This window comes from Quercus lobata, chromosome 5, assembly GCF_001633185.2.
Source record: "Quercus lobata isolate SW786 chromosome 5, ValleyOak3.0 Primary Assembly, whole genome shotgun sequence".
In the NCBI taxonomy this organism is placed as follows: Eukaryota; Viridiplantae; Streptophyta; class Magnoliopsida; order Fagales; family Fagaceae; genus Quercus; species Quercus lobata.
In genome coordinates, this window is record NC_044908.1 from 5,089,081 (window position 1) to 5,101,104 (window position 12,024).

A 12,024-nucleotide genomic window follows, 5' to 3' on the forward strand; every position below is an offset into this window, starting at 1 on the left:
GAACAAGTTTGAGTTTGCACAATTTTGGGAGGAGGTTCTTGGGTTGTAGCCGTTATAAGGTTGGTCCTAAGTGTCCTTTCTTTGTTTGGATTCATAACCCAACCTGTCCTCGTGGGAATGAAGCTGCACCTTTGGCTCTAGAGAAGATGTCTAGGCTTCAGACTGCTCTCCAACTTGCAAATGAGAGGGAAAGGACAGCTCTGGAAACGGCAGAAGAAGCTACGCAAATGGCAGAAAAGGCTCTTGAAGAGGAAGCCAAAGCCAAGGAGAGGGAGAGAAAGGCTCGAGCTGTCTGTCCAAAAGCTAAGGAAAAAGCCATTCTTGCTGAAGAGAAGCAAAGAATGTGGAAGTCTGCATGCATTTTGTCATGGATCTTTTTTGTTATTGTTATGTTGTTGTGTTTTGGCTCAATTGAGTTCTCTGGAGTGAAGAGACCTAGATTGTTGCCCCTGAAGTAGTTAATTGGTTAGTAGAGATAGTTATGGCAATGATGTTAATGAATTTGCATTGTAATAGCACTAGCCTACTGATGTAATGTTTTGATGTGTCAATGAATGAAGAATTGTCAATTCTTGAGTATTTTGTGCATATCCTAACAACCATTCAATGGAAGAAGTAATGGTCAATTATCAATTTGGCTGTGCATACCATAACAACCATTCCACAATAAAAACTTCCCATACACTCTATTAGAAAAATATACTTTGACACAATTTGTAGTAGCAATAAATAAACTTTCATATAATTTGGTTGTGCATACCATTCCACAATAAAAATAATATACTTGGACACAATTTGTGGTAGCAATAAATAAACTTCCATATAATCTAGTTTGGACAAATATTGTTCCATACAAACTGTAATATCACAACTTCCATATAACAACCTGGAGTGTATTGTACCTTAATTACAAAAAAGCACATTCCAAGGCCAGCAGTGATTGTTTTTTACACTAATTAGTAATTACAAAAAAGCACATTCCAAGGCCAGCAGTGACTGTTTTTTACACTAATTGATAATTACAAAAGGCCAACAGTGGTCTTCACAAAAAAAAAAAAACCAAAAAGGCCCACATGTTCCCACTAGCTTTACTCCCAATGCTGGCATGCGTACCCACTAACTTCATTCATTTCTTGCCTTTACTCTTTCCTCTTTCCACCCACTGGATTCATTTTTGGTGGCCTTTGTGCAGCAAGCTGTCCTCTAGTCCTCACACCACCAGTGCTCCCACTTGCATGTGAAGGCTACAAAATAAAAAATAGATCCACTTGTTAAAAAATATCCCAAGCTACACAACCATCCAGGACTAAGTTACCTGTGAAGAACTTGGTAAGGTATCCCAGGTCTCCCTAGGTGTGTGAAACTCTGTTTGTGAGGAAGAGAACCATCCTGCTCTCTTGTGAGATGGCCTAGGTTGATTTCCTTGCTGTGAGGATGAAGGCTGAGTGGCAGACATCATGTTGTAGGTCTGGGTAGGCTGCTGGGATGGTGGCTGAGGTGCAGATCTAGGTGCAGGCACCCCTTCCCTTGCCTGCAACAAAACCCAGTTTCAATACAGTGTGTATTGTAAGTTTAAAAACCCAGTTTTTTTATTTTTTTGTAGGTCTGTAAGTTCAATACAGTGTCTATTCAATACAGTGTTTTTTGCCATTTACTTACAGCTTTTTCTCTTTGAAGTCTCTGTCTCCTCTGCCATGGTGTCTCCCCAGTGATGCCAGCCTTGCACCCTCTTGAGTTATGCCCTTCCTTTTTGCATTTCCCACATCTTACAGGTCTGTTCTGTCTACTTGCTTTGTAAGGGTTCCTAGGCTCATCAGAAGCCCTCTTTCTTTGCTTGGGTGGTCTGCCTGGTGGTTTGTATATGTGAGGTGTCAGGGGAGCAGGCTGTCCAGTCTCAACCCATTCTGACTGGCCAGGCATGGGAGGAAGTACCTCCTTGTATATCTCCATGTAAGTTTCTTTGAAGTAGCATGGGTGGGTATAGTCTTCTGGTGTCTCAATGTTTGTATAAATGGCTGTTATGGCATGTTTGCAAGGAATGCCATTTAAATCCCAAGACCTACAGCTACATGTCTTCTTCACCAAATCAACTACATGCCTCTCATACTGACTGCCTACCTCATAAAGGAAACTACCAGCTGGGGTAGCACTAAATGCCTTACTTTCAACCTTCAATTTCTCCAACCTATCTTGTATGCTTGGACACAACTTTCCAGCATACTTCTGTATCCCTTCCCTTTTTGTGTAAAGTCTAGTCATAAGTCTAACCCTAATCCACTCCAACATTGCCAAGATAGGCTTGTCCCTAGACTTCAATATCATTGCATTAAAAGACTCACTCAAATTATTTACCAAACAATCTGTTAAGGCCCTAGGAGTGAAGTGTGACCTTGTCCACTGTGCAGGTGCAATGTTTGCAAGATACTCATATGCCTTTTCATCCAAATCCCTTATGTACTGCATGCATCTCTCAAACTCCCTTACTGTTGTGGCAGCAGCACACCTCCACAATGTATCCTTCAGCTCCAATCCCTTGTGATCAACTTTGAAATTGTTGTAGATGTGTTTCACACAGTATCTATGCTCCATGGTAAGGAATAGTGTCTCTATTGCAGGTATAAGCCCCTGTAAATAAGCAAGCAAACAAACAAACAAAACAAGTTAGTTCAGCAAACAAAGTCAACTATTCAAGTGTAACTGAACAATACAAAACTTGCATACCTTTTGCCTATCAGAAATGAAGACCAACTGAAGCTCCTCTGGCCTCCCTATATCATCAGCAAAAATTTCCAAAAACCATATCCAAGACTCCCTGGTTTCTTGTTCCACAACAGCCATGGCTACTGGAAAAATGTTGTCATTTGCATCCTTGGCAGTGGCAGATAAGATTTGCCCACCAAATCTGTGCTTTATGTGACAACCATCTAAACCTATAAATGGCCTGCATCCACCTAAAAATCCTACCTTCTAAGCATTGAACCTAACATACATCCTCTTAAATTTTGGCTGGGAAGTCTCCTCAGCCATTTCTGTCTGCAATATAACCCTACTCCCCTTGTCTACAGTGGTTATCATTTGTGCATAGTCCCTAAGGACACCATATTGCAGTTGCTCATCTCCATTTATCAAATCCTTTGCCTTTCTCTTTGACCTATACACTTGGTTTACACTTAGGTCAACAGATAAATTTTGCATCACATGGTTGTGTACACCATTCACCTCCCAATTTGGATTTTTGCTAAAATCCTCAATGAACCTCTTAGCAACATAAGCTGATGTTGCTTGGGTGTTTTTGAAAGACTTGGGACAAGTACAGTCATCAGTCAAGGTCTTAATTTGAAATGTTAGCTCTCCACTTATTTGAGATGCATAACATCTCCACCCACACCCATTCTTGCAGTGAACTGATATCTTGGTCTTCTCATTAAGCTTGAATTTGATGTCAATAGGTTTTTTGATTGCATACTCCCTCAAAGCAGCTCTGAACACCTTTGCGTTAGGGAACTTCATCTCCTTCTTCAGTACAACATTTCTCATGTCACTCTTAGCATTAAACTCTACTTGCTTAGGTACCTGCTCATCATCAGACCCATCCATGCTTACCAGGTCATCCTCAAGGGCTGGCTCAGCTCACTCAGGGTCTGTGTGGGGTGCATTGCTTGATTCTGGGTCTGTGTGGGGTGCATTGCTTGATTCTGGGGCTGTGTGGGGTGCATTGCTTGATTCTGGGGCTGTGTGGGGTGCATTGCTTGATTCTGAGGCTGTGTGGGGTGCATTGCTTGATTCTGGGTTTGTATTGGGAGCAGAACCTTGTGGAGCTGAGTTTTGAGCAGCAAATACATCATCACCAAAGCCATCCCCCTCTAGGCCTTCATTTAGCCAATCATCATCATCATCATCATCATCTCCTTCAACATTATGTTCTTCATCTCTTGCATCAATGTCAACATCCTCAACATCTTCTTCATCATCACTCTCATCATCATTCTCATCATCTTCATCATCATCACTATCCAATTCTATTTCAACCCTTGCTGCATCACCACTTACATCACCACCTGCATGACCACCTACACCATCTGCCACTCCCCCTGCATCACCACCTACACCACCTGCCATTCCCCCTGCCACTCCCCCTGCATCACCACCTACGCCACCATCTGCCACTCCCCCTGCATCAGGATACTCAACTGCCAATGGCTCCACATCTATGTCAGTATAGATTATGATTTTTTCAGCATACCATGCCTTATGAAGGTTAGTCATGTTTACGACATCTGTATCTGTTTCTATGTCTCTTAAATCATGCTGTAGATCACCATCAGGAATTAAATACTTATATCTACTGTGTTCCTTAGGAGCACCAACTAGATGGCATAAATCCCGAATTTCAAAGTAACTCAACTTGTCAGGGTCAATCTCTGTCAGTAAAGGTACAGACCCACCCACATATTGTATGGTTGGCTCCTCCACAAAACATCCCCCAACATGAATTTTAAGGTCAAATGTGACATCATCCATCTGCAATTAAAATAAGTATTTTGTTTACACACACTGACATGCAGAAAGTGAGAAGAAGCCAAAAGAGACAACAAGCCAACAAATTGACAACAACACATGGACAAAGGACCACATAAAGCACATGCAAAACCAGACTTCCAACAAATTCATAGGGACCACACTACCCACACTTCACAAACAAGTGCAATCATTGACAAATAAACTTGATTCCTTCAGGTATATGCATTATAGAAACAACAATAGCAAAATGCATATCCTAAGCGATTCTACACATAAATAGCAAAATGCTAATTTAACATACAAAAAAAAATTTACTGTGCAGATGAACAGCAAAACCTAACTACGTGGGTCGGTCACCATAAAAACATCAAGAACCCAAATGCAGATGAAAAAACATCACACATACCTTGCCCAGGTTCGATGATGCAAAACAAGTGCTTTCTCCCTCTCCACACGCTCCAAACCGTGAAGAACAAGCCTGATTGCAGCTTGGGTGTCTCTCTCGAAAAGTGTTTGAGTTTTGGGGGTTTTGATTCGCGTTATGTTCTGTTTTGGGGTTAAAATGTGTTTTTGTAACGGCAGAGACCGAGGTGGGTTACGGAGAGTGACGGAAACAGACCTCAGGTGGGTTAAGTGATACTTTTCAAACCACGGGTAGGCAAAGTGATTTTCGCCCAAACCACAGGTGGGTTATGTGTAATTATCCCACATAAAAATGTCAATCAAACTTTTTGGATTTTCTACTTTTTATGTGTTTTTGGATTTTTGACACAAAAACAAGTAAAGATTGACAAAAAAAATGTAAAAACATTCAAAGTAAATAGAAAACAAACAAAACATGCTATACAAATAGCCAACAAAGTAGTGTGTACTCTACAATAGAGAAATCAAATCAAGATAAAGAGGTAAAGCACAGATCACACATGAGATTCAAGGAATTGTACCAACACCAATGGTCTTATGGAGTGATTCGAATTGTGGACCATCAAGAGGCTTGGTGAAGATGTCCGCCTTTTGATTGTCTATATGTATGAATTCAAGACACATAACTTTATCTTCCACCAAATCCTGGATGAAGTGGTAACATATCTCTATGTGTTTTGACTTTGAATACTGAACCGGATTCTTAGAGAGATTTATAGCACTGGTGTTATCACAGAAAACACACATTGTATCTTGAGGAATCCCATAGTCATGAAGTAGCAATTTCATCCAAAGGAGTTGTATGCAACAACTTCCAATAGCTATGTACTCTGCTTCAGCTATAGAAAGAGACACGAAATTTTGTTTCTTGCTCATCCAAGAGACAAGATTGTTTCCAAGATAGAAGCAGCCATCTAAAGTACTCTTGCGATCATCCACACTTCCAGCTTAATCTGCATCTGAATAACCTATAAGGCAAGCATTAGAGTCCTTTGAGTACCATAAGCCACAATCCAGAGTAGACTTGCCTTATTCTTTTGTGTATTATAGTGGTTGTGACGTTATTCCCACTAATGGGACAAGTTGTTGATATGTAATTATTTATTCAGATCTCTATTCTTTTCTGGCCATTGGTCTTTGTAATTATTACTTAGAGCTCTGACTTACTCTAAAAGTATATTCAATGGAATTATTATGATAATTCTTGATGTTGGTATTGGATATGATCTATGTGGATTGGATTGTCAAAGGAAAGAAAAAAAAATTTATAGGTACTTTGAGATGTCTTTCTCATGCTTTGAACCCTTTAGGTTTTGGGCTGTGACAATTATGGTATCAAAGTTTAGGTTATGATTCTGTAGACTTTGACAATAGGAATTGATTTTGAGTTAAGTCAAAGCATTAGGGGTTTGATGAATTCTTTATTTTGTACCTTTATTCATGCTTCCACCTGCTATTCCTTTTTCCTTATCTATCTTTTCTATGTTAACCTTTTATGTTGCATTGTGATTTACTTGCCTGTTTCTTGGGTATAGGTATAAGTACCTTGGTACATTATGCCTCCTAAAAAGAAAGTACATAAAGTAAGGCATGTGGATGAGGTTATAGCTCCAGAGCATGGCCATAAGCAACACCAAGAGCGTAAGAGATCTGTCACTCCTGATGGTGGCGAGATTGATGAGGTGGCAATGGTAGAAAGGATTTATGCTAGGATTGCTAGAGCAGTCTAGGGTAGTGAGTGTAGGAGGGAGGGTTGAACTTTTGGGGAGTTCCATAGGCTTGACTCATTCTTTTGTGTATTATAGTAGTTGTGACTTTATTCCCACTAATGGGACAAACTGTTGATATGTAATTATTTATTTAGACCTCTATTCTTTTGTAGCCATTGGTCCTTGTAATTATTTCTTAGAGCTCTGACTTGCTCTGAGAATATATTCAATGGAATTATTGTGATAATTCTTGATGTTAGTATTGGATATAATTTATATGGATTGGATTGTCAAAGGAAAGAAAAAAAAAATTTACAAGTACTTTGAGATGTCTTTCTCATGCTTTGGACCCTTTGGGGTTTGGGATGTGACAATTATGACGCTCTTACCTATGGGGGTGGTTCATCTTCAAGTTAAAACACTTATTGGTTAGTACTTTATTTTAGCAACTGATCGCACTACATGGTGTGACTACTGTTTTTGATGTATTATTTGAAACTAATTGTATTATATTACACTTGAAAATTTATATTTGCTTTCTACAACTTATACATTAGGAGTGGTGATTTTAATTCATTAGTGTGGCTACTCTTAATGTATTGTTAGAAATGTTTCTTATAACATAGTTAATGTTTTTACTTTACGATTTTAATGTAGTATTGTTTTTATATTTGTGTAGATTTCTTATTGATGGCTTTAGGGAATTTACTTTTGGCATTACTTGAAGACATATGAGGACATCTTCTGTTGGTTCTAATTATATTATGCTACACTTTTTGTATTGTTATAAAACATCTTAAGTTATTGTATGTGTTGTCAACAATTATTGAATGGAAGGAGTTTGAATTGGATACCTATTTTATTTTTTACTTGTGGAATGTATGGATAGATTTTTTTTTTATAAATGTGTTATTCAAATGTGTGGTTTTAATAATGTAATAACGGGTTACAGGTTAATATTAAAGTCATGAAAAAAATAAAAACTGAAAATAAGTTTTAGCGACAAATTTTCCATCACAACTATAGCAACAAAAAATTGTTTTAGTGATAAAATATTTCGTTGTTAAATGTAGAAGAATTTTTTAAGAAATGGTTTTAGTGACAAATTATTTTTGTCACTGAATAGTGTTTTTAGCGAAGAAAACATTTAGAGATGAAACGTTTTCATCGCTAAAAGTTTTTTCTTTTTTATACAAATCAGACTTTTAGTGAAGAAATTTTTTGTCACAGGATTTTTTGTGATGGGGCTATAGTGATGAAATGAGTTTCGTCATTAATAAGTAGATTTTGTTGCTAAAGGTTCTTAGTGACGAAAAACTGGACTTTTAGTGACAAATTTTTTCGTCACTGAAAGTACATTTTGTTGTAGTTAACCAAATTAATTTATTAATTCAATTAACATGTAAACATGTGGTAGCACGAACAAATCACCAATTACCTGATATGTAGTAGAAATTAAATTGACACGGTGATTTGTTTACGAATGGGGAAAACCTACACGGCAAAAGCCCCATTGGGTGATTTTAAGGTCACCACTTCCGAAAATTCACTATTATCAAAACAAGTGGTTACAAGTAAAGGAATCCCAATACCTTATACTAACCTATAGTTAAACCCTTACCGCAATACCCAATTGGACTTGTTCTGTAGTAACAATCTATCCTTTTTCAATGCATGGCTCGCAATACATGACTAACCAATAGATACGCGGATCTCAGTACGCGACTTAATCACCAACTTGAGAAAGATGTTGGTTGCAAAGTTTTTTCAGTTCATCACACAATGGAGATCACAAAGCTCCTTGGTCACAAAACCTTAGAGTGTACAAACACAGCAGTTTCTTCAAGAGAAAGATGAACTAGGCTAAATTCTATCTCCGGTCACAATTTGCATGAACAAAACTTTTCTTCACACCTGCGCAACCTTTTACGGCCCTTAAAATAATCCTTATATATGTTTAAGATTGTGAGAAAAGAAAACCCAAACATATACACACATATTGGATGAAAAACAGCTCTTGAAAAACTAAATTCCATAAAACTCGATAGATAGGGTATCTATCGAGCTAGCTATCAAGCTTCAGGTTTCAATTGCTTTTTAAATCTCAATAGATGCTAGTTGTTGAGCTTTAAAATCCAACACATTTTCACTTGTTTCTTGGACAGATTTGCATGGCTTTAACACTTGAAGTTGAAACCTTATTCCTTGATGCATTAAACACATCCTAGATTTACCTAATTACAAGTAAAGTGCATTATGTCAAAAGATTAGCCAATTCTAAATTGACATATGTTCCTAACATCAAATCACATATATCCTAACAATCTTCCACATTGGCAATCCATGACAAAACCATAACAAACAAATGAACATATGAAAGAAGTCATGAATTATTCAGCTCATATTCACTTGTTGAATATAATAAAATCTATCCTAACACAAACTCTTGAAAAACTCTGCAAGAAGAGAGTTTATGGCAAGTAGACTTTGACAACCTGTATTTTTGAAACACTTTAAACAAAACTCATCAAGGTATCTTAGTGTGAAAACAAAAATATAAGATTGCATATATTATATAAGAAGCATATGCATAAAGGGAGAAAAGAAACAACACATGTAAAGATAGGTGAAAGAAAGTAATAACAACCTCAATATATATATATATATATATCAACATAAGTAAAAGGTGTGCTATCACTAAGTGGTCACAAGACCAATATACAAGAGATAATGTATCTAAAATAAAAGGAAAAGAAAAGATACAAAAATCTCATTACATCCCTCATATACACACTCCCCCTATCACAAAATCTCCTATACTAACCCTCCCCTTATGAGTATGACTACTTTCATCTCAAAACTACTCTCCCTTTTTGTCACAAGTGACAAAGGATAAGTACATCGAGTAGACATCTCATCATCATTAGGCGAGCTAGCACCATCATCCTCATCAGCATCCTCACTACCCGTGCCATCATCACTCTCATCCTTAAAGGCTGGTGGAGATGGAGAGGAAGCAACAGTGAAACCACCTATGATAGCTTGTCGTCTTGCGATATGACCGACATGGGTGTTCACTAGACACAACTCATCACTGAGAGTGTCAAGGTGAGCATCCATGCCCACAAGCTATGCCATGATGGCCTCAAGTGTCACCCCACTCTCAGAAGATAAAGGAGTAGAGGTGGATGAAGCGGTAGAAGCTAGAGGAGCTACCGTCTCTGTTTAGGGCTACCTCTGTCTAAGCTGTGCCCCGTTCCGTCTAATGATAGCAACGTCTATGGCACCCATCACATAAAAATGAGGAGACTTGGGATAGGAGACGGAAAAATGGCGAAGTACTCGGGTGATAGCCAAAGGAAAAATGAGCTTATCACGGGTCGCCGTATCCCTATAGATATCTATAATGGATAGAATAAAGTGAGAAGGGAAGTCGATAGAGATATCCTCTAAGAGGAACAATAAAAATCGAGCACGAGGCTCTGTAATGAAGTTATAGTAAGACAAATAATGAAGAACAAATGTCATCACCATATTAAGGAACCTCAGACCTTTTGCAAAGCCTGAGTAAGGAGTGTTTTGATGGTCACCCCAAGAAGAAGGTGTCTCATAGAAGCGAGACGAGAGTTCATCTTTGGCCACAGTCCGCAGACGATCGCAACCAGGGTAGTCAGGATGTGCTACCCTAGGAATTTGTAGTACCTCGGATATAATATCCGGAGTAACTACAATGCGCGTACCTTAAACATGAGAGAAGAAATGAGGTACAGAAGTATTGATTCTGTGCATATTGGAGCAAAACTCCTGTATAATCATAGAGGGACAAGTGACTGGGATGTCACAAAGTGACTCCCAACCCATACTATGAATGACAGTGGGTAGGTTAGTGTCGAAAAAGTCCGACAGAATGACGTAACATTCCAACTGAATGCCTCGTCTACAAAAGTTCTCCGAAAAAGTTCGTTCGGGTTTTATCATCATGGAACCATACAGAAGAAGGTGTAGGGTGAAAAGAAGAAGATGCCCCAGAATGCAGAGGGTTTTGAGATGGAGTAGATTTGCGTTTAGGTGCCATAGAGTAGACTAACACAAGAAAAAGAAAGAGAGAGAAAGAGACAATCAGAAAAGTACCAACAATAGCAATATATAAGAATATAAAGAAATTAAAGGTGTGTATGCATGAACATGTGACATACAAACTTAAAAATATCATGGGTTCAACCCAATCCAAACCTACTAGCACACAGCATTGCAACAAAGTAAACACATATCTAAATGCATGAAACATTGTTATAATGCAAATGTGATGCAATGCATGATGTTTTAAAACAATTTAAACATAACCCATCCCAAAAATTTCACAAAAACCTCAATAGTTTTGAAAAGTCCCAAAAAATTTCAAAAATCCCAAAAGTTTGGTAAAAAATCACGAAATGTATGATAAGATGATGAAAAGAAGATCATACCTATGAGTGAGAGGTGTTTGGGAAGGTGAGAAGTCTGAAAGGATCGAGAGAGATTAAGAAAAGTGAGGGAGAGATTGCGTAGATCCTTTATATAGAAACTTCATAAATCTCGACAAATTGAGATGTGTCGAGATTAAAAACATGTGTAATAGCTATCGAAGAGTTGTCTAGGATCCATTAAGAGCTGTCCATAGTAAAGGAATCTCGATGGATCGAGGAAGCTTTTGAAAAGCTATCGAGCAACTAGAAAGTATATCGATGGATCAAGTAGCTATCAAGAAGCTATCGAGAATGCAACAAAAAGCAACTGAAGGGTCACAATAGATAGCCTAGCTGTCAAGAGGTGTCTAGCAACGTCGAGATTGCTTAAAAACAATTTTTCAGGAAGAGAAAAACATAGATATGAATGCAATCAAGTATGCTATACAACTAATGATCCTAACAACATTTTAAGCTCTCAAAATTATCTCTCAATAAGAAAAATGTTAAGCACATAAATCCAAAACACACACACACACACACACACACACTCTAAACACGTATAACAAATTTTATATTTCAAAAAAAAAAATTAAGACAGTTTAGTGAGCATACATTTACACAAGTATTCCTTGTGATGGCCAAATCACATTGTACCTGCACATGCATCAAAAGTAGCAAAGAATATTGTGTGCTGTGTGTAAAAAAACATCTCAAGATTGCATAAATGTCTACATGTTATGATGATTTGAGATATGAGAAAATCATTTTAATTCACACACAATCATAACTATTTAATGGAGACTATCACCTTTGAGGTACATCCTATGACTCCCACATCTCCTAGAATACATGCTTGCAATCATGTATAAAGTATTTTGATTCTTTTTGCTTTTCATTTTTCTTTGCGTATTTTTCTTTTAAGA

At 37.8% G+C, this 12,024-nt stretch overlaps 2 protein-coding genes across 2 annotated transcripts; both read right to left on the reverse strand.

The window, feature by feature from the left end:
• Positions 1-1,144: 1,144 nt before the first annotated feature.
• Positions 1,145-2,012, reverse strand: LOC115988765. The gene is made up of 2 exons (XM_031112383.1): positions 1,660-2,012; positions 1,145-1,531 (listed from the first exon to the last, which is right to left on the reverse strand). The coding sequence occupies exons 1-2, from the start codon at positions 1,948-1,950 to the stop codon at positions 1,307-1,309; spliced, it is 516 nt and encodes a 171-aa protein (XP_030968243.1). The 5' UTR covers positions 1,951-2,012; the 3' UTR covers positions 1,145-1,306.
• Positions 1,997-3,597, reverse strand: LOC115989842. The gene is made up of 4 exons (XM_031113721.1): positions 2,990-3,597; positions 2,722-2,902; positions 2,099-2,625; positions 1,997-2,015 (listed from the first exon to the last, which is right to left on the reverse strand). The coding sequence occupies exons 1-4, from the start codon at positions 3,595-3,597 to the stop codon at positions 1,997-1,999; spliced, it is 1,335 nt and encodes a 444-aa protein (XP_030969581.1).
• Positions 3,598-12,024: the final 8,427 nt, after the last annotated feature.

Excerpts from the sequence above, each read along its gene's own strand:
- LOC115988765 (XM_031112383.1), bottom strand. The coding sequence starts at position 1,950 with ATGGAGATATACAAGGAGGTACTTCCTCCCATGCCTGGCCAGTCAGAA. Across the intron at positions 1,532-1,659 it reads GACTTCAAAGAGAAAAAGCT|GCAAGGGAAGGGGTGCCTGC; the intron begins GTAAGTAAATGG and ends GTTTTGTTGCAG.
- LOC115989842 (XM_031113721.1), bottom strand. The coding sequence starts at position 3,597 with ATGGATGGGTCTGATGATGAGCAGGTACCTAAGCAAGTAGAGTTTAAT. Across the intron at positions 2,903-2,989 it reads CAGCCAAAATTTAAGAGGAT|ATTTGGTGGGCAAATCTTAT; the intron begins GTATGTTAGGTT and ends CATAAAGCACAG. Across the intron at positions 2,626-2,721 it reads TCATTTCTGATAGGCAAAAG|GGGCTTATACCTGCAATAGA; the intron begins GTATGCAAGTTT and ends GCTTATTTACAG.